The 27,238-nt window shown below is 44.1% G+C and overlaps 1 protein-coding gene across 5 annotated transcripts in view; it reads right to left on the minus strand.

The window, feature by feature from the left end:
- The window catches only part of CNTROB (centrobin, centriole duplication and spindle assembly protein), a 189,485-nt gene that overhangs the window by 161,984 nt on the left and 263 nt on the right, over nucleotides 1-27,238 (minus strand). For 2 of the 5 annotated variants that reach the window (XM_086946032.1, XM_086946028.1), the window contains exons 1-4: nucleotides 26,460-26,832; nucleotides 21,542-22,249; nucleotides 20,978-21,062; nucleotides 18,750-18,834 (exon numbers count right to left, since the gene is read on the minus strand). In XM_086946032.1, coding sequence (XP_086802158.1) covers nucleotides 18,750-18,834; nucleotides 20,978-21,062; nucleotides 21,542-22,216 — 845 coding nt within the window. In that variant the 5' untranslated portion in view covers nucleotides 22,217-22,249; nucleotides 26,460-26,832. Of the gene's footprint in view, nucleotides 1-18,749; nucleotides 18,835-20,977; nucleotides 21,063-21,541; nucleotides 22,250-24,499; nucleotides 24,605-26,459; nucleotides 26,833-27,238 lie in introns of those variants that run through there. The other 3 variants (XM_086946029.1, XM_086946031.1, XM_086946030.1) reach the window with 3 other exon arrangements.

The following is a 27,238-nucleotide window of genomic DNA, read 5'->3' on the forward strand; positions in this document are numbered from 1 at the left end:
AGACTAAAGTGATCCAAATTTAGGACTCCACGTGGATGAAGAGGCATGGGTGGCCCGTTTTGTACAAATATTTTAGGCTTCTGATGAGGGCACGGCGTCTCTACTCAGTACCCCAGAGGTTGCACAAAAGGGCAAGATGTTTTTGATTTGGCAGAGGTGAGAAATGGATTGGGGCAGTAGAGCAGTGCTAAGCCCCTGCACCAGACGGGGTTACTATAGATTTTTTTTCTTACAAAACCAAGAACTTTGGAACCCACTATTGACTAATGTTTTCAATGTCATAGTCAAGTCGGGCCTGCCATTTTCTTGAAAAAAGGCAATAATCTTATCCACAAAAAAAGGGGAGAAATCCTTGCCACAAAATTATAGACCCATCTCTTTAGTAGATGGAACAGTCAAGCTGATGTGGTGTCCATTATCGAACAGATTGGAGGACTGGGCCAGGGTGAGGAATATTATAATACCATCACAGTACGGTTTTAAAAAGGGGAATGGGACATTGGATCTAGGTCTCAATTGGAGTCTGATCATTTCAAAATATACAGCGGTTAAGAATGGCCAAGTTTACTTGGTCTTGACAGACCTATAAGCCGCCTTCAACTATGTCACCCATTCCAAGCTGTGGCTAGTCATGGAAAGTATGGGAATAGAAGATACAGTAATAACCGTCATACAGGCAATTCATGGTCCAATATGTTAGCCAATAGAGTTCTTCAACTGGAAAAAAAAGTATCATGGCCATCTTCAGATTATTAGAAAGTTAGGGTCAAAAATCGACTGGGCAATAAAAAATAAAAAAAGGTGTACATAGCCAAAGCTATTTGCATCGCCACATATGGGGCAGGTGTCTGGGATATGGTAAATGTAGTGTGCCTTCAAAGTACACAGGATGGTTTACTTAGGAGGTTGGTAGCTCTTCCCCCAGAGCTGTTCCAATTACAACTGCCACACCGAGACAGATGTAGCATACATTACGGATATTCTTCATCTAGCACCTATACTATTGTGACTCAGTCTGGAGAAAGAAGACTGTTAATATGACCAGAGCATCCAGAGGAATTGCTTAAAACCTGGCCACGCACATAAAATCATATGGTTGTCATACGGGAAGCGCTCTTTGAGGTCCATGGGTCTGCAGGAGCTGTACGAGAGCCCACCCAGCTGTTTCTAAGAAAATAGTTAAGGAAATGATTTTCATCAAAGCTGGCAAGAGAATGGATTCTAATTCTAACAAACCTATGGTGAGGTTAGACCAGATGTCCCCTATAATAACAAAGGACACACTCTTATCTAATCTTTGTGGCAAGTCAACATAGATATATCCTGTAAGGTTTCGATTAAATTTACATTGCGCTGAATCTGGGCTACCCTACTGATACTTACACCAAGATGCTCTCCCTGCTTGCCCTTGTAATTGTATATCCTTCCAAACAGACTTTCTATTTTTCTTTTATATTGCTGAAAGGAAAATATATTCTCCCGCTCATGCGTAAATATAATTTTAGGCTGTGTCGGTCAACCCTATATTTTATAAAAATGTGGGCTTATCCACTTACATGTCACTGTTCAGCTTCATTTCTATGGTCCTCCCTTTAAGAGTAGGAGATCCAACCGTAAGATTGGTTAGATAAATGGGATGAATCCAGTTTATTAATACCTATGTTCATAGCGATTTTTTTCTTTTGTTGTTTTCTTCCTCATATCAATCTAGAGGGCTTTTGTGAATTTTAATGCATTTTAGTATCATTATATATTATTTTAACATTTTATTTATGTGATTTTGTATATAGTGTACTTTTTAGGCTATTGAAATGTAGCGAAATAAAGGAATATTGATTGATTTAGATCCCTACCTCAGCCAAAGTTCCCAGAAAAAAACTTTTTGGTCTCAAACAATTAGGTTAAATGTTGTCTGCTCTGCTGTCACAGTAAAAAAAAAAAAAAAGGGGAGCTTTAACCAGGCTAGGCATGCTGAATTTGAAGGAAATGTGCGTTTACTTTTTAATCCCTTTTTAGGTCTGCCTGAGCCAGTGCACAAGCGCTTCTCTGCGAGGCTTATTGTAAGGACTTCCAACTCCCAGAGATTTTCCTCTTTTTAGGACGAGAGTAGAGAAACCAAACCAAGGTCTGAAACCATTGCGGATTTCGTACAGTTCGTGTGGTGCACTCGAGCGGAAAGCGCGTCCACATCAAAGCCATCAGCCTCCCTCCCACAGGCATCTGAAGCTTCCCCCAGTGTGCGCAAGGTGTGGCAATAAAAAGGGAGCGGGTTTCTTCACGCCCACCATCGGTTGCGTTACTCCGGTTTGGTGCTGCGAAATTTAATTAATGCTTTTTTCCCCAGTCGGAGTGCCTCTTGCATTTTCAGTACAGAGCTATCGCAACATCCTCCCACTGCGCCTCGTAATGCCCGACTTGTGGAAGATTCTATGCACTGAAAACTTTTAGCTATCATCTGTGCGTCTTCTATACTATGCAAAGCTTAGCCAGTGCTCACTACACCCTGACTGGCAGCACCAGGACATGCAGCAGAGTGAAAGAGAGATAGGCTAATGTGCGGAGCGGCCGACTTCAGAACTGTAGTACTTGGTTTTGAATCCCGTCCTTGACTATACTACATCCTGCGATTCTAGTCAAGTTTATTTCTCGTAGTTCCAAACTACACCAAAGGCTTCTGCTCCCCCTCACTCACACCCCATTCCCATATGCTCCTTCCCTCCCGCTGGCTCCACCGCACCCCCCCACCAGGCTCTTGAAGCACGACACTTCGCCAGCGCTTCCCTCCCACTCACTCCTTCTCCCCCACCGACTTGTTTTTAGGTTTTGCCTGGCGTGCGCTGCGCAGCAGCGTTCGGGCAGGCGAAATCTCATGTTAGAACAGTACGGGGTTTTGTCCCGCCTGCTCTTCCATTGGCTAGCTCCATAAATGGAGGCTAGCCATTGGAAGAGAGATCTGTCAGTCATTGCCTGAGCAGATTCGTGGGCGTTCCGGCGATTTTTTTCGCTCTCCGCCCTTTTTTTTGCCGTCATGAACAGGTGGGTGTTTACTTTTTTTTCCCCCGGATGTTTGCGGCCGCCATTTTTTCAGGGAGCTGGGACGGGCAGGTCGCAAGTGCCTGCCTTTGCTTGTTTAATCAACGTGTTTGCTGCCAAAATGAAAGAAATCGGTCGCCTACCGCTTTTATGTTACCAGCCACTCCTGTTTTCAAAATCTGCCTCCATCTAATTGTTGTCCTGTGTGTATTCAATTATTCACTGTTTCCCGGGTGACAGGCAACATCAGGTGACCGAGGAGGCTCCTTCAGGAAAGTATATTTTTTTCAACCGATTTTGCAGGAACAAGCAGGCTGCATCAATGTTTTTCTTCAATCCGAGTCAATCAGGAAATGAATTTCCCCTGCATTTTTTCCTGAAACTCAAATCTATTCCAAACCATCGGACCGCATGAATTCCGCTATAATGCAAAGCACTAATGTGCTTCAATGCCTCTTTAGGGGTTTAACTCATAAGAAGCTCCCCAAACTGCTTTGTCTTGTTCAGTACAGAAAAAGTCTATAATTGTTTTATTTATGTGCTGCAATGTGTTTCGGAAAACGAGAAACTTTGACTGTACCTGATTGGTTTATTATAATTAAATCCATGTATTGTGTTCTACTGTTTGTGACTAGAATAGCCGCGTAATTAGGTCCAGATCCCCGAAATTCTGCAGGACGCTTGTTATTTATTACACTCCCGCTTTTCACTTGCCTTCTCGGACACCGACAGAAGGAGACCGCTAGAACTACTTATCCCTTCACACTCCGTGGCTGGCAAGTTGACATACATTCTGTGCGACGTGGAGTGCTGTTTACAGTAGCTGAAAGTGAGGGCTAGCGATATCTCTGTTCCCGGCCCTTTCTGACAGTACAAATGACGTTCAAGCCAACGAAAGGAAAGGTGAGTGACAGGGGAAGTTTTGCTTTCAGGTGGGACTTGGGGACAGGTAGTCTGAGGTCATAGAAGAGTTCTTCTGTTACCCATGCGCATGTTTCAGAACCTCAACCAGGCAAGCCTGATGCTATCTGGGACTTGCAGTCCTGTGTACCCCAGTATAAAATCTGTTCGTCAGTACACAGACACAACAGGATTACCTATTCACGCTGGATTGGGAAAGAAGAGAGCTCTTGATAATGTGCAAGATGCACCATACCACTGGAGAAAGAGTTTAGAAATCCCTGAGACTTGGGAGTCAGAGAAAGGGATCCCATGGATACAGGGGTAAAGGCATTATTTTATGTGTGGGATAGGGGCCGGGGCAGGGGTATAGGAGACTATATTTCTGTTGTGGCGAGCGTGGGACGGTTGCGGGGGAGGTGCTGTGTTTGGTGGCAGGGTCATTTTTGGGGACCCACTACAAATTGCCTTTGGGCCTGTTTGTCACTCTGCTAAATTTATTTCCATTGTGTCTCACGCGTGGGACACGCTGCACCGTATTCAATACATCCACCTTTCCCAGGCGTCTCGTCTGAGCATGCGCATATAAACAGCATCTTGGTAATGAGCCGGCTGCGAACAAAAATCACTGAGCATGCTCCTTCACCCCCAAATCAGATTCCGGGTCTACAGATCGCACTCTGCAGTACGTCACTGTGTTACTTTTAGGGCCGTTTTGGATTAAGATTCGCTGTTTTCAGGGCTCTTTTCGTGTCTGTCTGCTTGCGGTGTGTATCTGGCCTGCTTATTAGGAGCTAGGGAGCTGTGCCGTGTTTCTCTTGCTTCTTTTAGTCTCTATCTTCCTGGACTGATCTTCAACAGGGGATAGTGCGGTGCACGCGGATTCTATTCTCTCATCGGTTTTCATAGTGAGAGGGTAACCATAACCTTTTTTGCCCATTTCTGTCTCGGTCTCCCTCGGTCAAAAATTGCGCTTGGGGACTGTGTATGTGCCTTGTCTGTCCCCCAAACTCTGCACAGTTGCATACATTCGAAAAGAAAATCTTTCATCTGGAATATTACAATGAAAATCAGGAAAGGAATATCCAAGCGGGATTCAGAGGTGGTAAGCACCAATTGTTGTTGTATGTGTTTTTAGCTGTGTAAGAATGTTTTTCCTCAATGCCATGGACTTTATAATCCTAGCTCTTTTCTAGTTTCATAATTGTGACCAATTTCTCGATGAATTGACTTACATTTTTTGTCCTCAACCTATTTTTTGAATTCCAATGGTTGTACTTAACTGCTCAGATAAAGATTTTTTATCTACATTGTGCTTGCTCTGATCTCCATCCTTGTGGGCGATCTTATTTTGATCCATCGGTTACATTCTGTATGTGCATATCCACACAAGCCCCAGACATGATGCAAACTTGCAATTATCATCGGCATGGCCTGTCTGTACCAGTCATTTAGCTCATGTGAGGGGGTGACCCAGTGCCTTGAGACCCTGACCGGTGCGTAGTTGTGCTTTACCAACTCCTGATGGATTAATATGTCTGCCACTTCTAACATTCATACACTCACCCTCTTTGTACGGTGCTCATGCTGGAGATGCAGGGTCGAAGAGTTCTGTGTGCCCTATACACCTAGCCCAAATAAAGTCTGTGCACAGCAGTTCCGTTTTTAAGCTGAGAATGTTCACAGCCCTGAAGATGTTCTCTGGCCCCTCACTGTAGTCTTCCCCTCGCCTTAAATGCACATCTTCTGTGAATATTATTCAGGTTGAACTGTTGTGGTGCTTGCCTGCTAGGAATGGTTTGTCCATGCTCCTAGTGCATGTGTTCGCTGCCAGTGAATGATTGCGCTCACCTGCAAGGGATGTCCTGTCCACTCTTCCGATCTATGAGCCCGACTGCAACAGATTGTTTAGTTGTACAAAAAAATGGATATATTCATGTGCAGTGGATGGTTGGTGTGTTATTAAACCCTTCATGGTGTTGCATATCTGCTTATCTTGCTTGGTGCTCACCTGCATTATTGCCTATGCAGGGTGGCTGCATTGTTTCTTACCCTTGCTACAGGCATTCTGTCTGAGTCGAGCATGGTGTTTGCACAGCCATGAGTTTTCTACTCGTGTTATAATTTGGGAAGCACACATTGGTTTACCACATCCTGAGTGTTTGCTTGTATTAGCCTCTCTTACCTCACCTATTGGCCTTCTATGTCTTTTTATTGATGTCCTCTTTCCCATTATTTTATTTCTTTCCCTCTACAATGCTCTCTACCTCTTCTGCTCCATCTATCACTCCCTTTGCTTTCATCTCTTTCTATCGCCTTCACTGTTTCCGTTCACTCTCATGCTTCCAATGTCTCGCTCGTTAAATACATCTGTCTTACCTCTGTCTCTCTCTCTCCCTATGTCACCATTCTCTACTTCTCCCTCTGTATGAGCCTCATCTGTTTACCTCATCTGCACCTCTTTTCTCTATACTGCAATGCAATAGCTCTTGCATTTGAGAGAGATTAAGCTATTGGCATTGTAAATGGCAATGCAATTTATTTATCCGTTTTCAAAAATCAATAAAAATGTTGTCATTTACAATGCCAATAGCTCTAACTTTTCAAAAGGCGAGACCGTTGCATTGTAAATGCTTTTTTATTGCTGTTGTTGGCAGATAGCAAAGTGGGCACTGCAGTGTTCGGGGCGCGCACCGTTTATAGTGTTGTAAGCCGTGATTGTAATACTTTCCCTGCCAGGATTCCTGGCTTGCACACATTGCAGGCTTGACCCTCCCTCCCTCTTGTTACAGTTCCCTTCAAAGCCTGGAATGCAAGATCTGATCTTCTCAAGCCCACAAGGTAGACGTGGTTGCAGATGTTGTCCATTACGGTGCCTGCTTTCATACCCATGCTTTTCTCCCCATATGAAGACAATTTTAAGCGCTATTAAAAAAAATTTACTGCAAAATTTTAAAGCTGCTCAGCAAAAATGCTTAATTTATTGGGATTGATGCGCTTTACACATCCATAAATGCCCCACTGATCACTGGTGTTTGCCACCCTTTGTCATGAAAAGTTGCCTGTGAACTCAAACTTGTTTTTTGACATTCTGCTCCAGGGAAGGCTCAGTGACTCAGCCTTCGGCTGTCATTTCTTCATGTTTTCTGTTCTAGCTCAGGCCCGAAAATTCTTCCACCGACTTGACGGGGTCTGCTTGTAGACTAGAGGGTGTGTTTGAGCAAAGCACAACCCATCCTATAGTTTAGAAATGCTCACTTCCTGTGCGCACCTAATAAATACAGTGGAACTTGTTGTTGGTTGTTTTTTGTTGGCTTAGCTAGTGCCGCTTTTACAGTGCGGTTTACAGCTGCTTTTATAAAGCTTAATTTGTGACAGGATAGGTGCCGGGGCTCTGATTAGGTGGCAGCTTTTATTGAAATGTTTGTTAGCCTGCCTAAGAAACAGCACAGAAAAAAATATTCATGGAGTACATGTTGTTTAGAGTGAAAAAGCGGAGACTTAGCACTCGTGTTTATTTTACTTTGAAAGGAGCTACAGACACTCACCATTTCTGGCCTAAAAGTTTTAGGCGGCCTTTGGAATCCGTGTGTGTCCTTTTCAGGCCATACCAGCCTTTAACCGCATACAAGCATTATCATATGAGCCCAGCCAGATACAGTCACTTGCCGTTTTTGACTGTTAATGTACATAAAAACGTTAAACACTTGCGTGTATATGGTTTTTGAAAGCAACTTATCACCCAATGCATGTGCACACAGCCAGCTGCCGTTCCTGGTTTGTGGCTAAGCTACAACTGCTTCGCGCAGTGCTGGTTACTTTCAGCCGCTTTCCCAGTGCTTAATTTGTGACAAAAGAGGTGCCGGGGCTATTATTAGGCGGCAGCGTTAAAAAAATATTTTTTGTGTCAACCTGCCTAAGAAAGATCACAGAAATCATACAATTGGGGATTGCATGTTGTTTAAAGACAAACAGTTAAAAAATCTGCACTTGCATTTATATTATTTTTAAAGCAAACTTAACACAAAATGCAAATGTGCCCAGACAGCGTGTGATGTTTTTTTTAAATCCAGAGACAATTTTCCAGAGACACGTGTCTGTAGGCAACTTTGTAACACATCACATGTTTGGTTTTTACACTGCGCTCAACGCAACATACACTCCAAATCCGACTCAGTGCCACATAATTACACTCCTCTTAATTACACTCTTCTCAATCCAACGTAAATACACTCCACATAATACCACACAGTGCCATATAATTACACACCTCGTACTTACACTCTACTCAATGCAACATAAATACACATCTGTCTAGCTATCTATCGCCCTCACTCTATCGTATCACCACAGCATCACTCCGCACCACCACAGCCAGGGGCACTACAATATCACTATGCGCTACCACAGCATCACTATGCGCTACCACAGCATCACTATGCGCTACCACAGCATCACTATGCGCTACCACAGCATCACTATGCGCTACCACAGCATCACTATGCGCCACCACAGCATCACTATGCGCCACCACAGCTTCAATCTTTGCAACCATTCAACAACAACTGGTTCAACTATGTTCTCTCAATGTTTCAAGCTTTATTACAAATGTCACAAAAAGATGTTAATATCTCACTTCTGTTCTTGGACTTTCGTCACAATAAAATACAATAAACATAATCTTCACAAAAGTTATTTACAAAAGTTTAAGCTATTGCCATTATAAATTACAATAACTTTTATTTAAGTATTAATTATTAAAAAATGAAGCCATTATTTATAATAAATACATCTAAGCCACGTAAATACAACACATCGCATTACAAATGCTATAGGTCTCACATTTGCGAAAGTTAAAACTATTGCCATTGTAAATGGCAAAGCTACTAATTTAGCTATTTTCAAAACCAACACATAAATAAAAAGATTGCAATGCTAGCTCAAAATTTCCTAATGAGACCTATTGCATTGCAAATGCTGGTTTTTCTTACGGCCAAACATTTGATTCACCATTGTGTAAGGCTTCGACCAAACAAAAACAAAAAAAATGCAAATAGGCAAAGGCTCCTGTATGTCCCACCTGATCTCTAAATGTCCCCTCCTATGTGTCTCAGGAGTGAGCGCAGTAATTAGCGGCGCAGTGTGCCAACTGCACAGCAGGCTGCATTGCAGTATCACATGACTGCACTCCTCCCCTCCCACTCCATCAGGACGTGCCGTGCCACATGACACTTCTGCTGTTCACTTCCTCAACCCCAACCTCTGTACGCACTCTGTCCAGCACAGTGCTTGTTTTAGAAGTATGTAGTGCAAGGCTGTTTCCTGTTAATAGTCTCCCTGGTTCCGGTCCTCCCCTCACTCCATTTTCAACAAGTGAAGTAGGCTTCCCGCCTTCAGTGTTATTTCAGTGCAGCGGACTTGGTCACCACTTGCAACCAAGTCACTACTGTTCGTGGCGTACCTAAAAACTGATGTCCCACTGCAGGCTGCTGTGCGTAACGTTATATTAAAAGCGATACACAGCCTCACACCGATGACCTCAGGGCGTGGGCGTCCACATTTGTATCAGGTATTGCGTAACCGTGTTGGCGGCAGCCATAGTAGATCACCTTGTACTATAGACCATGCCTGTTTTAAGTGGTGTTTCTATCGGGAACCAAGATTGCAATTGTTACGGAAATAGTGCGACTGTCATACAATGTCCCTCTGAAATATTAACGCACGTGTCTGCGTGATTATATACTTTCAACTCCCATGTTCAGAGTATTTCATAGCTCAACTGCTTGTTCCAAAGGTGCATACATGTCCAGGTGTAGGAAAGAGCAGTAATGCCAAACCAAATAGACTAGCTGGTGGGTATTTGATGGCCAGGAGATCAAATTACTTTCCTAGGTTTGTACCTTATATAGGTCGTCTGGCATTGCTGCTTTTGGCGTTTCAACACTTCAATTTCCCATTGCGGGGAGATGTGCTTGCTTTTGTAAAAAGTGAGATATTAGCATAGGTGACCATTTACAAAACAGTGAGATGTAGCTGATGCAACACCCTGCACCCCTTTCAGGTCCAGTCCTTCTACAGAATTGCCTCCAAGTCCCCCCCCCCATAACCACTTAGACACTTAACAGCCTCCAAAGCTGCCATCTATACCAATGCAGTTCAGTAAACATCGTTGTAAGGGATGCATGGTAAAGGGATGCGTTGTGACGGTACGCGTTGTACCGTCATACATCCATGCAGTTCTGTCTCACAAACAGTGAGGATCTTTTTGAAGTGTACAATCTATCCTTATCAGTCTTACGATGCATTCCTCTTTTGGCTCGCCTATTCTACTCACACCTAACATTCCCCAATTAGTCTTTCCTTTGCCATTTATTGTCTCCTCCCATTTTCCGCCATTCCATGGTCTCCTTTTCACTTCACTGCCTAACGCACCCATCGTCGCACCGAGCAAGATGTACACTTCACAGTCTCTTACAAAAGGAGTTCTTTTCCTCTTCACATGCAGTTTGGGTTTCAGGTATCCGTCCGAAAATAAAATTAACAAATTAATAACCGTACATGTTGTAGCACCCAGGATAACCTGCTTCATGGCTACATACTTATAAGGTCCCAAAGGAGAGACCTCATGACTATGCCAATGCTTGTTCTTTGCGCCTTCGTTATTTAAAATTGCATGGCCTACCACGTACCAGTCGGAGGAACTCTGCAGGAAAGACACGTATGCATCTGGACCCAAATGCGTTATTGCCACCGACTGTCTGTGGTTTGGGCAGTGCCTACTTTGTAAAAATATTAGTACAGGGTTTGAAGCGGTTTCTAAGGGGACAGCCACAGAATTACTGAATGCCAGGCTTGCTGAATACCAAGGTTGCCTAGTTTTGATTCCGCCTTGTATCTTTCTTCCACCACCCTACACTTCCTGTATATTTTCCTTCTTGTAAGTTCATTTTCATCCCACTGTCACCATTGTTAATGCTTTTATTTTTTTTCTTTTTTAAATTTTTTATTTTAAGACATACTTTTATAGCGTGAACTGTCACCCAGAGGGTATCCTGGCGTTTTGACTCTGCATACAATCACACAAAGACGGAATCCCACTGCCCTAGGGAAAAGGTGGGACTTCAGCCCTTTTTTAAAGAGACAATTCATCCAGACTCCTCAAGTAAAGTGGAAAACAATTCCAGAGCTTAGCAGCAGTAAAACCAAAGGAACGGCCGCCCACCCGTGTCCTCTGGATTAGAGGAACTGCCGCCAGAAAAGCTGGAGGACCGTAAAGGTCTGTCTGCTGAATACCAAGAGAAGCGTTCTTGAAGCACGAGAGGTCCCTGTCCATGGAGTGCACTGAAACCTATACAAGATGCCTTGAAGCAGATGCGCTGATGGATAGGCAGCCAATGAAGGTCCCTAAGCGCCAAGGTAAAAGAAGATGAGTGCGTCCGGGAAAGAGCCAACTTTGCTGCCATGTTCTGTATCCGCTGTAGCTTTCTAATCAGGGAGCTAGGGGCACCTAGGAGCAGTGAGTTGCAGTAGTCTAGTCTGCCGAGTATAATACTGCGCACTACTTCAGGTCTAGCCGATGGGGGTAGCATAGGAAGGATCTTACGTAATGTCCATAGCAGCATCATGCATGTCCCAATGGTCTTGTTAACAAAGGCATCCAACTGAAGATGTGGGCCAACATGACGCCCAAGTTACAGGCAGCATCCACAGCTCCGACCGGGACCGAAGAGGAAAATGGCCAAAAGTCCATGGGCAGAGGACGAGGGATTTTGTCTAATGAGCAATACAGTACCTCTGTCTCGGATCCATTGAACTGGAGAGAATGTCGCAACCAGTCCGCCGTGGCTAACAATGATGAAAGATCTCCTTAGAGACGGCATCTTTACCTTCAAAGAAGATAAGCTACGTGTCATCGGCGTAGTTTATTACAGAAATGCCAAAGGATTTAATTAGCCTGATCAGAGGATAGAGGCAAAGATTAAACAGAATGGGGCTAATTGCCGATCCCTGTGGCACGCCTTGCCCCACCTTTCTGATGCAAGATCTAAAAGGGGGTAGAGCCACCACCTGATGCCTGTTATGAAGGTAAGAGACTAGCCACTCCTGAGCCAGACCAACAACCCCGTTCTCTTCAGTCTGCTGATAAGAGTGGTTGATTGTATCGAACGCGGCAGACCTGTCAAGCAGCAACAAAAATGCTGCTCGACCAGTGTCGACACGCAAACTAAGATAGTCCAGGACGGCCACCAGTGCCGATTCCGTACCATGAGCTGGTCGGAAGCCGAACGGAGCTACATCTAAACAGGCATTAGTCTCTATAAAACTAGATAGTGATTTGGTAACAAGTTTTTCAAGGATTTTAATTGGAAAAGGCAAAAGCGAAATAGGCCTATAATTCGCAGGACATGGAGGATCCAGTGTAGCCTTTCAGCAATGGGGATACCACCGCCAGTTTCCCGCTGTCGGGAACTGTAGCCGAGCTAAGAGACTGGCAGCAGATGGAATACAAGGGCGGAAAGAGCTCCTCTTGGAACAGTTTCCAGAATTTGAGGCAACGGGTCCAACGGGGAACCCGAGGAGACACAGTTGGCCATAGTACAAAAGTCCTCGTAGGAAGGGAGTGTAAGACTGGACCGCGTCGAGCGCACACCAGCTTCCCTGGTTGTTGCAGATAGTAACGTAGACAGACAGGGTACTAGAAGTGCTAGGAGCAGCAAGGCCGTTCAGAATGGTGGTGATCTTGTCCTCAAAGTAGAGGCCAAGGAATCACACAATGTCTGAGAGGCTGGAATGTCGTTAGTTGCACAGGCAGGATTAGAGAGATTAACGATTTTAAAGAGTTTGTGACTTATTAGCAGCCTGTGCCAGCATATCCTCCAAGTATTTGGCTTTAGCTCATTTAATCTGTTTTATAATCCAAGCGCAATAGTTTAAAGAGTGTCTTATCGGCCTCAAAATAGTGCTTCCTCCAAGTTCTTTCAGCCTGTCTACAATGTAGTTTCAGCTGAAAGATCATTAGAGTACCAGGGGGTGGCATGCTTAGGTCTATCCTTCACTTTCCTCAAAGGAACCACTTTATCTAGAGATTCTATAATCTGTTGGCAAAGTCTCAAATAGCTTTCCTCCACCCCTTTCTCCAATGAGAAGCCACCAGGTAGCAGGTCAGGCAGTGTAGAGCATTTCAAAAATCTAGACCACCGTCTACAGAGTTTGGTGTTACCTGAGCAGTTATCCAACGAAAAGTCATCAGGAAGTTGTACAGCAAAATGGATAAGCGCATGGTCAGTCCAACATTGAGCGATTACATCCCTGACCTTGACCCCAAGTGTCTTAAGCAAAGACCAGGTCAAGGATATGACCCTTCGAATGAGTTTGAGTAAGCACCAACTGCTGGAGGTGGATGTTACTACAGGCCTGGCATAACTATAGGCTATGTCCCACAGGCCATTTATCCAGAGGTTAAAGTCTCCCAGGACCAGAAGCCTGGCGTGGGTATTAGAGAGGTCATAGATAAGACCCACCAGGTCATGTGGAACTGTTGAGGCACTGCCATGTAGTCTATAACAGAGCAGGCCAGAGAACAGAACTCCCCTATGGCTTTTAAGTGAGAAGCCCATCAGTTCAATACCCTGAACATCCTTGACCTCAAACTCTGACAATGCAAGTGCTTCCCTGAAAATAAACCCCACCCCTCCTCCTCTGCCTCCCACTCAGGGATTATGTCTGATCATATATCCAGGTGGATTCAATCTTAGTTATCCTTGTCTTTTGAGCTGGGTCAAAATCTGATGAGGAAAGTCTGGGACCCAAAAAGGAGTGCCACCCACACAAATTACAAAGTAAAACAGTGAGCAACCCAAAATACCCTTGAGGGCTTGGGTGATTAGGTAGAGGGGTATAAGTGCCTTCAAGGGAATTTATTTGAATAACAATTGATAATGTAAATTCGACTGGGAAGGATAAATTAATGATCCTTGTAAGAAATCAATTCAGAAAATGAATTGGTGATTATAAAGAAACAATTCATTAAAACACAATACATAAATCACAAACATGAACACAAAGGTGTATAGGAAAATAGAATTTATCAAGTGGTAAAAGAATTCGTTTCATATACAGGTATGATTGATTCAAAATTGATTAGGTCTGCAGGTACACAAACGATATATTAATAGATAACTCAGCAGAACCTAAAAACACCTATCCAAAATTCAAATGTATCACAGAGTAAGGATGAGGAAGGGGTCGACTTTTCGGTCTCCTAGAGGACACTTTGTGAGACCATCTTCAGGACTGGTGTCAATTGGGGACTGTATAATAACCAAGTGTAATTTCAATTTAGGTGCTGGAGAATGTTAATGTTCAAGGTGGGTCACACAACTGGAGGGGGTGCAGCTGCCCCCTATATCAACGAGGAGCCGTACCGATAGATATTCGGTTTCAGTAGCGATGGAGGATAAAAAGCCGAGCACATCCAATCTAAGGATCGGTGTCAAAATCGTAACTACCAACAGAGTGTGTGGCGTTGTAAACTTGACCCACGATAGTGGAGAAGAAAAATTCTGAATCTATAGGTCCAAAAATAATGTATATGGGCCAAAGAGGTGTGTCACGTTGTTAATGTGATCGGCCAAGTAGGAATCTCAATCCAAAGTAGTCAGGGAGGATCCGTTCGGCCCTCAGAGAAAATAACGTTCGTCAAGCTCACTCTGTGGTCGGAATAGGAAATCCAGCTCGTAACCGTGAGGCAAATTAAGCACCGAGCCAAATGCTCTGGAACATTAGATGGGTTGCTGCCTGACTAGTTCTAGCTTCTTTTGACTAGCGGAAGGGGGCCCATTGCTAAACTCGCTGCTTAAGCTGTACCCATGTGCCCCAGAAACACTCCATTTGTGTTTTGTCCATTGAGGTTTCTACTACAGAAGCCAGTTACAGTCAGCACAGGGCGATGGATAGTGGGACCATATCTTTGTATGCACCATGTCGGAGTACTTAAAACTGTTGCAATGAGTTTAGAACTGCCTTTAAAACCCAATTGTCAATGGTTTTTACTAAAATATATCTAGAAAAACAGCATTTGCCATAAATTTGCCAAAGGGTGCGTGGATGGAGAATACCCAACCCCATTTAGAACGAAATTTATATTCTATTCAGTTCAACAATTTTATTGTCCAGAAGTGCTTTCAAAACACAAGACACACATTTCTTTAAAAATGTACAATGTTCCTTTCTGTGTTTACCCTTTAAATTTTCTTTTCAGAAATAGCTGTGCAGGTAGAATATGTAACACATTTGGCTATTTGTTTAGTGTTTTTTTTTTAAGTGACGGAGCCACATCCATGTGCACCCAGAAACCTCTTATGCTGTAGCTATTCTATCGAACCAGATCCACCCCTTCACTCTAAACTATATCCTACTAGTCATAGGCCAATCTAGTTCTAGACTCTCGTCAATCACTTTCCAGGCTGTATGATGCATAAATTGAATTTGTGTGTCCTAAACCAGGAGGCTTGCTGGTGGACCATCAGTATACACAGCTCTTTAACCTCCGGTTTACTTTAATTACTTCTTCAATAAAGTGAATGAATTGTTATGAATAGCCTTCTGTTTATCAAGTTGTGGATGCCTCGAAATATGTTTTGCATCAACATCAAGCAATGTAGAATGCTAGGCCATTATTAACCTGCCTCCAACTCAACTGAATCCAACTGAGCTTCAAACGGAATAGGTGGATATGTATTTTGGCTGTCCCATACTGCTCCACATTGCATTCTGTTCTAGATTAGGATAGGATGTGCATTTGTAGAGCGCTAATTGCTGCCCGGAGGCGTCCAAGCGCTAGGAATACCGTGGATCCGCCCAGTGGCCCAGGAGGGGAGAGAATGGAGATTAGTTAACCTGGATGAGATAAGAAGGTTTTCAGCTGTTTGCGGAAGGCCGAGAGGTTGGGGTTAGCTCTTGGATGCAGTGGAAGGGCGTTCCAGGCCCTGGCAGCATTATAGGAGAATGTCCTGCCTCCAGATCTGGATCTTTTAATTCTGCGGGCCGTTGCAAGGAAGGTCTGACTAGAGCGTAGGCTTCTGTTGGGCGTGTAGTGGGTAATTAGGTCCCGCGTAATCCTGGGACCAGTGTTCCAGAATGACTGGTGTCCTATGCACATGGCTTTAAACATAACTCTGGCGCACCGGTAGCCAGTGGAGGGTTACCAGTCCGGTCCTTACTGACTGTCTGCGGGGGAGGTTGAGTAAAATACGTGCTGCGCAGTTCTGAACTGTCTGAAGCCTTCTCAGAGTGGATTCAGGAGCACCGAGGTAGAGTACATTGTTAAAATCAAGGCGTGACTGAATCAGACCTTGTACAGCTGTTTGGCTTCCATGGGGAGGAGAGGGATAATTTTCTTTAGCATCCTCATGATGCCAAAGCATGCAGCTGAAAGTTTTGTGGCTTGTACATTAAAGGACAGATCTGTCCAGCCAAATTCTGAGACTCTTAATGCTGTTTTGGGGGGTTGGGGGGGGAACCCAGACTGGGCGGCCACAGGGAGGCGGGGAAGCGGAGATCCGGGTGGCCTAGGACCATAAGCTCGGTTTTGTCCCCATTCAATTTTAAGGACGATAGGGACATCCAGGTCTTCACTTCCTCCAGACACTATCTTAGCCCGCCCCGTACAGGTAGATTGGCTTCCTGCGTCAGGGAGACCACCAGCTGCGTGTCGTCCGCATAGGAGATGATCTTAATCCCAAATGGGCGGACGACATCAGCCAGTGGCCTCATGTACAGGTTAAAAAGTGCAGGGCTTAGAGAGGAGCCCTGGGGTACTCCACATTTCAAAGGTCTGCTGGTGGACACAGACTCCTTCGAACACACGGAAGGATCTGTCCTCTAAGAAGGACTGGAACCAAGACCAGGCTGTGTCCTTAATCCCGACCTGGGACATATGGTACAGCAGGTTGTCATTAAATGCTATTAGGTCAAGCAAGACAGCTGTCACAGCATTCTCTTTTCTTGTAATGGCACCCAAATCCAGAGTTGAAGTAGTAAGTATGTTTTAAAATACAATCTTACAAATACATGTGAATAAACACCTTTGTGCAACTCTAGAAATTTATAATGTATTTTTAGGTGTTAAAAAAAATATACATGTGGTAGAATATGGATATGCTCCTATAAAACAAAATTAAGCCGCCAACGGGTTTCCCCTTACAATAATTGAACAAATGTTTCAAAGTTGTAGTTCTCTTGGTGATCTTAAAGTAGATTGTAAATATGCACCCATAGGAAACCTAGTCTTTTAATACTATACATGCACAATGTGTCCCTAGTGAGTAAAAAGTTACCCTTAGATAACAGAAAAAACTGAAACATCTGCCTGTAGAAGACTTTAGGGGCAGTGACGAGGTCTACAGGAGAAACATACCTACCTCCATTTCCTTCACTTTAAAAAGTTGCTGAAAACAGGATTTCCATCCCCATACACAGTCACAATTTTTATAAACTGCTTTTCTTCAACTTAAAAATTTAATAATTGCAAAACTTGAAGCAATCAGATTGGTTGCATTTTATATCTGTACATTTTTAACTTTAATTTCTAAAAAATAAAACACAACTGGACAGATATTACATCAAATCCCAAAAATCTTGGCCAAGATCTGGCTCTCTGCCACATTTTGAGTAATTCTGTTCAATCCTATGGTATCGTTGTCTATTTTTTCCTGTGGAAAATGCTTGGGGAGTTTGGGGGTGGGCAGGAGGAGGCGTGGGCAGTTAAGTGCCCATTTTTGCCATGGCCATCTCCACTGTTTACCTGGTATTTTATGCAATTTTGACAGGTCTCCAGTATTCGTGCTCTTTCCATAAAACAAGGTAACAGTGCACTTGCTCCCTAACTGGCAAGACCTTTAGCACCTCTGTAAGCCCCTAGTAAATGGTACCCTTGTCATGGAGATGTTCACCCAGGGGGCATCTTAAAGTGCCCCCTGAAAAACCTACCAGCCTCCTAGTGTGCTAGATGACCAGTATCGTCCAGTCTGCCACCACAGAGGGGCTTCGGACCCCTGGACGGGATGGTCTGTGCTCTCAGGTGTGTACACCTTCTCTAGGATGATGGCTAGTAAATCAGTATACTAAGGCCAGAGACTTCAATTCCTCTGCCACCTTTGAAATGAAACCCTGACTCCGCCCCCCCCAGACCAGAGAGCTGCCACCCCCTGCCCTGAGGCCCATCTGGCACACGGCAGGCAGGAAATTAGAAACTCAAGTAGGCATGTTGTACCACAAGGCTAATCACACCTGTAAGGTGGGCTGATAGATACCGGGGTTCAGGATTGCCAGGGAGATTCCGCACTACATTGAATGAGCAGGGGATTTGATCCAATTGAAAAAGAATAGGAATCTACCAGTTCATGAGATGTGTAAATAAAAAGCATTCTAACTTTGCATTTTTTAGGAGATTGAAGACTCCCAAAGTAAAACCTTTGGTAACCAAGACCCTCCTGGAAGACACACAATCAAAGCTAGGGAAGATCGGTTCACTTTTGTCTCTTTGCTTCTGGACACATTAGGAGAAGGGAAAGGAAATAGGTTGAGATAGTGGGAGGAAGTACAAGAATAAATATATTTAAGGAACTGCATTAGTCTGTGCCATGCAAGTTGTACCATAAATACTACACTTCTGCAATAGAGGTTTGTGGTTCCTAACCCTGTGAGAAGTAATATTCAACCTCCCACAGTAACGTGGCGTCTAACGAGTAGGTCAAGCAAATGTTCCCCATATTTAACAATCCTTAACACGACCGTTTGTTACAGAGGTCACTCACATTAAAAGGTTGGCGGTGCTGTCGCTTGTGAAAGAAAGATCCTCTTCCTTCTCCCCCAGACCAGCAACCATGAACGAAGAGTCACCTGAAGAAAGAAGTACATGTCCAAAATAGTACCATGACCTGGTGCCTCGCAAACACGAACAGTCGTACCCTCACCATCCCCAAGAATCTATGGGACCAGAACAGGTTCTGGTGCACCAGAAGTTCAGCAGAAAAGTCATTATTACCCCCTCACACCACACAAAAATTAAAACTTTCTGGATACAGGCTATAGGAGATAGATATATACACAAACACATATTTAGATATATACATATGCTAAACACAAACCTATTTTGGGGCTTTTTTCACAAGAACACTTGTTGTTTCTAAAAATCAACAGACCTGCTTCTGATGGGGGAATTTTTAAAAAGTGCTTTCTTTTGTGCATCACACAATTGGCCCAACGTGTTTCGGTCCATCTAGAACTCAGATTAGGGATCACTGCAAGAGTACTACAGTCAACATAACCCAGACCGCAAATCTATATATCTCCAAACACGATTTTGAGTCTCGTCGCACCCCCAAATAATTCACAGGTCTCCTCGTAGAGTATTCGAAATAGGGTTTTAAACTGGTAATCAAGGAGACCCAGATCTCTGAAACACGTTGGGGGAACATGGATTCGTGTTTAATAAAAATAAAAAGAATTTCCAATACACCATGAGGAGACCTGTGGATTTTTTTGTGGAACGCGACGAGACACCAAATTGTATTTGGATATTTTTTACCCCCATCCGCCGAACCACTTATCACCGAAGCGAGCGGCCAGGGGGTGTGTGAAAATGGAGATTGGAATATTATAAAATATATATGACGAAGCCGTGAGGCGAAACGTGTTAGAGGGGTAGGGGGTCAGTAATAAAAGCCCCTTTGGAATCGGAAATCTGTGTGCTTTCCTTTCGACATTTGTGGAGTTGGACTAAAAAAAGCTCCCTTTTTCTCTGGTGTCCCATCATGCACCCTATCCACCCTGACATCGACCAGGCAAGCCGATCCTCCTATGTCAAGCACAAACCCCGTTGTACCCCCTCTTGCCTGCTCTCTTTTCATAAAACTGACCCATGCCAAGAATAATGTCCAGCTATCATGTAACCTACGGGTTTCCTTCCCGTTCGATATTTTCCTTTTGACAAGAACAAAGTCAGTCAGATGGCTGACTCGGAAAACCCCCTTCCCTGACTGTCAACGAACGAGCACCTCTCGCTCGTCAATGATTTCCTAGTTTGTGAGGACAGCCACGGGTTGGGTTAACAACCAAGGGAAAACATAATCAAGCACACGGGACTGCCACGAAGAAGAATAGTTTACTACAGCCCATTCTCCTTCTTCCCCGCTGCACACACATACCATTGTGAAACATCCTCACCTTTGTGTACGAAGTAAAGAACGCACAATGCCTCGTCCTCTTTGCCTTTCCGACAGCAATGACCCTGTAACTATGCCTCGATTCTCTGTCCTCAGATGCCAGCAACTTTAACTTGCCACCACGATGCAATATGTTTGTTTATATGCTATTCAGGTTATTCTTCAAACGAGAACTAGTATGCTATGTCTTTGATTGAATCAAGTCTGAGGGAAACTCCTTTTCGATTGTACTCGTATTGTATAAAAATGCTGATCTGTTTCAAGTAAAGTAGACTACTCCTGAACCAGCTTGGTGAAGGAGCTCTCCCTTAACTCGAGTTCTGGAATAAAACCCTTTCAACTCGAAGACCACGGACTCTGCTCCTCATTTTTATGCATTACCATTTTCTTGGGTAATTATAGAAATTCCGACACGGCGTAAATAACTAGCTTTTTATTTACCACACATTAAAGGAATGTTGGACTTTTTGGGAGATCTATATTATATATCTCCACACAAAAAAAGGTTGCCCTTGTGAAGTTGCCAAATGGTTAGCATAATCAAATGGTGGAATCCGTGCACGGCTTGCAACGAACATCAAATCCCTTCAGATACAAAACAGACCATATGCATTTTTAAAAGACATGCCTAGAGATGGGGGGAAGGCATTCCATGGCTGAGCGGGTCAATTGGACGCACTGGGATAAGACAACTCAGGGCTGACCTTAGCTTATCTCCTGGCAAGTATTTCCCTTACATATTGTTCAAGGAGTCGGACACCTGTCATTTTCTTCCACCGCCCTCACCCCTACTTTTTTCCTCCCTGCTAAATACTCACTGTATGGCAAATCTTTTGAAGCCCGGAGCATTCCCTGCAGGTGGTAGCGAACACTCTCCATTTCAGTGATGGGTCTTGATCCAGACTGCCAGAAAAACAAAGCAAAGAAGGTGGTCAGAATGAGGCAAGGAAAAATAAAACTCGAAAAAACAGTCAGAGCAGGAGCCTCTACCAAAATAAAAACAATGCAAGACCACTGCTGAATCAGTCATGCCACTGTTCAGGCTTGCATACTGAAAGCTTTCACCTAAACTTCAAGCTGTTTCTCCATTTGTAAATAATTCCTCTTACAACAACATTCCCAAATAATCTACATTTATTCAATCCTCGCCCCTCCTTCCTTCTGCAAGTAAATCTTGGAAAAAGACCTTAACTCCCCGACCATCTGTGTATAAGAACATTTGGCCCCCATCCCAGTCAGCCTCTGCCTGCTGAAAGTGTATAAAAGAACACTTCACAGGAACAGCCTGTCTGAAGAAATTACTTTTAGATGTGACTCTTCTGAAACCGCCAACACTGCCCTTAACCCAGAGTTAAGCAAAACTCTTTCCATTTCTTTCTCACCATCTTGATGGTGTTGATATCCAGTTTGGTTGACGCCTCCTCATCCAAGTTTTCTGGATCAGTGTAGGGGTCTTGTGTGTTCTGGCCAGCCATGCACCCACTGTCGCCACTACCTTCAGACAGTCGGCCCTCCGGAGAGCTGGGACGCTTTTGGTGATGGCCAGCTACAGGCTGGTCCTCAATCTTCTGATAGGTAGTCAACACTGAGAAGGTGCTTTGTTGGGATCTGGGTGAAGAGAGTGTGCTGCTAGTTTGGCTATTAGATTCCTCACTCCCCTCACTCTCCTCGCGATGTCCAAGGGCTTCTGCGTTGAGGACCACTCGGGCCCGTGATATGGGATTCCGTTCTGATCTTAGAATGGACCGCCTAGAAGAGGGCACTGGTTCCAGGTGAGCACGTGCCTGTGCCTCTACCTCCTTGCTCCGGCGCAGCGAGGCATAAAGCTGGGCAGTAACCTCAGAAGAACCACCCCGGTGGGCATACGGGGAGGACGGCTGGGAGTGGAGCCGGGGTTGCTGTGAGCTTACTAAATCCTCTTGGATAGAGGGACAGGCCTGGGATGGGGTAGTTGGGGCAGAGTTTGGACCAGATGCTGGCAGAGGTTCAATGTCGCTCATGAGATCGTCACTGTGCAGCGAGGAGCTCAGAATAGGGCAAGAGGCTCTCCAGGCCATGAGGGGAGACTTCAAACTTCCTTCCAGTGATCTCTGTGAAAAGAATGACAGGTGTTCAACATAAATTTAATTTGTACCTTTAAATTACTACGCATCATGTTAGAAGCAGGGGCAACGCAAGTGTGATTCTACTAAGCAGGACGCAAGAAAAAGACTGTATGAAGGCCCTTGCAGATGTTAACTGGTCACCTTTCTGTTGCTGTACTGCTGAATGTGGTGTCAAACGGATACTATAGAGGTGAAACCTTTGCACGGAGGTTTTACTAGGTTTAAAAATAAGAAAATAATGAAGTAATAGTAACTATCATAAATTGTACTGCATAATTTGCCTTTCCTTGCCGCATTATTTAGTCAACCCTACTGCATAATTTGGTCTTCCCCTGCAGCATAATTCCAGTGGTCCTACCAAACGCATAAAAAAGTAATAGGGCACAAGTTAATAACCACTCATACTCAAACATGAACCCCAGAAGAGTCTTTGGTGAGCTAGATACCTAGAAGAGGTGCTGCTTACTGACAGCCCCTCAACACACACACACGTCCCTATCTAACAATAACACACCGACAAAGAAAGAAATGCCCCTTACTGACCAGACAAAAAAAAAAAAAATAAAGACCAAGACACAGACACTTTTACTAAACATGGTAACCCAGGAGCAATGAGCAGTGTCTCCTTATGACTACATATGTAACTAAAGAAAGGTGCCTCTCAGCGATAACAAACATGCACAGCAAAGAGATGTCCCTTAATGATAAGGAAGCAAACAAAGCAAGAGATGTATTTTTCAGACCATAAGCAAAACCACGAGAAGTGCCTCCTACTCCCAACACACAAACAAGATGTGCATCTTACCGACACCACACTCAGATATGGAATGTCGCCTTTGCGGTTATGAAGATGAATCACTACTCAATCTTCTATGCACCTGTCCGGCGCTACTAACTTCAGAAAAACCTTCTAGTGTCAATATTAAAGCAAGAACAAATAGGAACTTGCAGTACACCATAGTAAAATCACTAGGGGCTTCAACAGTCCAATTGGCAGGCAAGGAAACAAGGTACTTGAGCTTAGCGGCAAAGGAACTAGAAAAGAGTGATAAATGACTTAAAAGAATTTGCAGTAAGTCTTGAAAAGTGGCATGAAAAAAAAAAAAGAGTCAAAAGGTAAATCGGAGAAGATAGAGACATATGCTACCACCTTTAAGGCACTTTGGCTATCTAGGTAAAAAAAAAATGGCAGTTTAGCGTAGCAGCATCTTGCACTTTACCCATGTCCTGGAATCATTTGCTGATGTTTATAGGAGACACGAGGTCGGACAGCCTGCGAATGTACTAACAAATACATTAGAAGTCTCATATTATTTAATTGCAGGGTTGGAAATCCTACGTTAAAATGTAATCATAGGAAAACAGTTTCACCATTAATTTTAGAAAACATTTTAATTAGATGTATATTTATCCCAGAATTAATGATAAAAATGTTAAGCAGCTTGACGGTCGTTTGCACAGTACCTTTAGGATTTTCAATCAAATAAAGCATGTTTTTCTCTCACAAATAAGGTCAACAAGGTGTGAATCTTCATGACTACAGGCATGCAACGAACGAGTTTCCCCTCCCTGACCGATACCAGCAAGCTGTGCCAGACCAGGGTGACAACCTCAACACATGCGGGGTGCGTCCTGCACCCAGACACAAACTAAACAGAGGAGCCTCTCGCTGTAAGTGCTGAACAAGTGAAGAATGGAGCCACTGTCCAATGGCTTCCGTATCATTTGAGGCAGGAATGTGCTGTGCTTGAGCTGCGTGTGTAATCATGGGAACCCGCCTTCCACTCTTCTTCAACTGCCACTTAGGTACAGAGAGCAGGAGAGCAATGGAGCCTATTAAAAACGTTCTGAAAACAGTCAAATACTAGAAGAAAACTGGGCCTGAGGATGGCAACGGCGGCTTGACGCCCGTGCCTAGGTGTAAACTGCACCCCATTAGTAGCGGCTCTCTTGAGTAGCGCTGCGCTTCAGAAATTCATTGTCCAACAAAAGCGCGTACAGGGGTATTTTAGAAGCAGTGAAACATGACAGCACAAGGCGAGCCTCGGAATTCCCTAAGAGGTAAAAAAAAAAAAAAAAAAAAAAAAAACATTTACAAGTCTCACTAGGAACATCTCTGCGCCTAGTGTCGTACAGATTCGATACTTCTACTCCCTCGTGGCTGTCACTCCAGTGTTACCATGACACCAGCAGACCCTGACCTTGCAGGAAATACACTTCATTACAATCACGTACCTCTAGGACTGCTTAGAACAGTAATCCTTCGTTTCTGACTTAATAAAGAAGGCACTCCTACGATGGTTCCTGGCTGCCCCAGGCTGGTCCACAATCTCACAGGGCCTCCCCACCGTCTCTGCGCTCTACCCGTTTCAGCCTCTCTGCCCAGCCCTTTCTTCAGTTGTTAGAGATGCTGCCCTCCGCCCCTTCCACTTCCCTCCCTTCTCTGGTCTTTTCCCTCCTCTGCATTTGCCGCTGCTTTCGGTACATTTCCCTCTCAGCTGGGTCATGTCCTGCCGGCTCTAATGTCTTCCTTACAGATACTACTCAAAACACTTGCAGCTCAAACCTGCTCAGGGGTCACTGTTGCAACCAACATTCAGGGTTTCAGTCAAGGTTGTAGTTCCCACTATTAAATAAATCGGGGTTTTTTCTAAACTGCAAACTGAAAAATAAAGCAATTTTAACGTTATTTGTTTTTTTATTCAGTAAAAAAAAACAGAAAACCTTGGCTCCGCTATTTTCGAAGCTCACCTTTTTCTTTGATTATTCTACGCTTCAGGCTCAACCTCTAAAATCCTTCCAGCAGTGTGTGTTTCTCAGTCCAAGGCTGCTGCCTATGTGATAATCACTTGCCCCAACTCAAGTAGCCCCTTGGAAGGCCACCTTTAAGCTCTCACACAAGAGGATCATAAAGCTTATGACGACCTGTCAGCCCAGATATATATTTGCAAAATATAACTATAGCCACAAGGAGGCGAGCGTCTATTCGGGGATGATAAACTAGTGGTCAGGGGTCACGGAGGAGATAAACACAAATTCAAAAGACGCATCATGGTACACGGAGGGACATCAGTACAGGCCAGAGCACGTGCACGAGAGTCAAGGGTGCAGGGAAATCCATGGGCCATCTACCTTTGCATGAAGGAGGCAAGAGGACAAATGCAGTGGATACTAGAAGTTAGCCAACTATGGGCCTGACACACCAACACTAAAAGAGCAACTCGCAGCACTACTTTCCCAACAACTCCAGACACACACTAACGTACAGCAGACCACATTAAACAGAATTCCTCAAATGTATCCAAAACACGCCAAATATGTCAACAGCTGGCCATCACCACACCTCAAAACACCTGTTATTAACACATGATAGATATGCTTATCCAATTGCTGGACAACTAGTAGCTCTTGGGTCCCACAAATAATGAATAAGGCAAGGATTTTCTACCAAGGATTAGACAAACAATACATGTATAGGCGCTAGCTGACCCAGACTTTGGGTTTATGAAATAATTAATTAGAAAATGGCTATGAAGGAACCGGAACCCTGGCTAACCAATGCATCTTCTAACACACACAGATCACAAGGTTTAACAGTCATCACTAAGACGCCTAAATATAAAAAGTTGACTCAATACAAGATAAAGGTGAATCCAAGCGTACAAGATATGATCTTTACCACAGTCTGCTCTTCTTGTTGGCAGTTCTAGGACATGAGCTATTACACCAGACACGCAACAGCTTCAGAGCCGTGTTAGAAGAACGGCTTTTAACTTATTTACGTCTCTAGGTGTTTGCGTCAGCCGTGTCGTGATAAAAATCACTAATATGCTAAGGATAATGCCTTTAATAACATTAGTATGAAATATTAAGGAGGTGTGGTTTAATCAAAACCTCTGGGGCAGGCCTAGGACGGTTTCTTCACTATACACGCTTAAGGCAATTTGGTAGCCACCAATGTGATTGCACTTACTGCAGACCACTAGGTTAAAAATTCAAACACTATCGATGAACCATATTTCAGAAATGAGTCACAGTTACACCCATCGTTGGTATCAAAATACAGTAGTTTAAATGTGCACTTGAGTTATAGTTAACATTAACCATGGTTTCCCTCTGTGTTGTAACTTATGACACCAGATCAAACCCCATCAGGCTTCATCATCAGCCACGTAGGAATGTAACAATTTTATACCTACGCTGCACCTAAGGTCCAAGTCCAACTGCAGGGTCAAGCTCTCACAGAGAAGAGGCCAATGGAGCTGGATGCAACGGATTCGCCTGGGGGTAATAAGAGGAGGACGCCCTGCACCAACAGGGGACAATGCACATCACTGCAGTAGGCACACACACGCAGGTGCAGAAGCCATCCATATGGCAGAAAGTCTACCCCAGTAACCACTTACCCCTCCTCGCCTGGCACCCATTCCCACTTGATAGTTTATAGTTCATGGCCTCCTCCTTTTTGAATTTCAGCCCCACTACACTAACTTTCTCGCTCGACTTCCCTCCATCACTCACCTTCTCAATGGGTAACTATCTCTGAAATATTCAATACCAACACATCCACGTCTTCGCTACTTCCTCTGCCTCCCGCATGTTAACCTTTCATATTACTCCCCTTTATAATTTTCCTCTTATTGTCATTCCCCACCTCCAACCGATTCCACCGCCACATACATCTCTCGTTCTCCCCGATTCCCTTTTATGGCAGTCCTAAAAATCAAATAACTTTTTACATTTACTATTTACTTCACCCACACACCTCTCAACACTATGTCTTCCCCCACCCCTTTACAGCTTCCCCCACCCCTTTGCATCTCCTCCCCATCAAGTTCCTGCACCCTGCTTTCCTCCAACGCCCTCGGTCTAGACCCCTAGCAGCTCCCCCTTCTACTTTTCTTTTTTTCGTTCCTTTCTACCTACAGCTTCTTCGGCCCAACACTCACCGACCCCCTATCCTATCACCAAAGT

The sequence above is a fragment of the Lissotriton vulgaris genome, chromosome 12, assembly GCF_964263255.1.
Source record: "Lissotriton vulgaris chromosome 12, aLisVul1.2, whole genome shotgun sequence".
Classification (NCBI taxonomy): Eukaryota; Metazoa; Chordata; class Amphibia; order Caudata; family Salamandridae; genus Lissotriton; species Lissotriton vulgaris.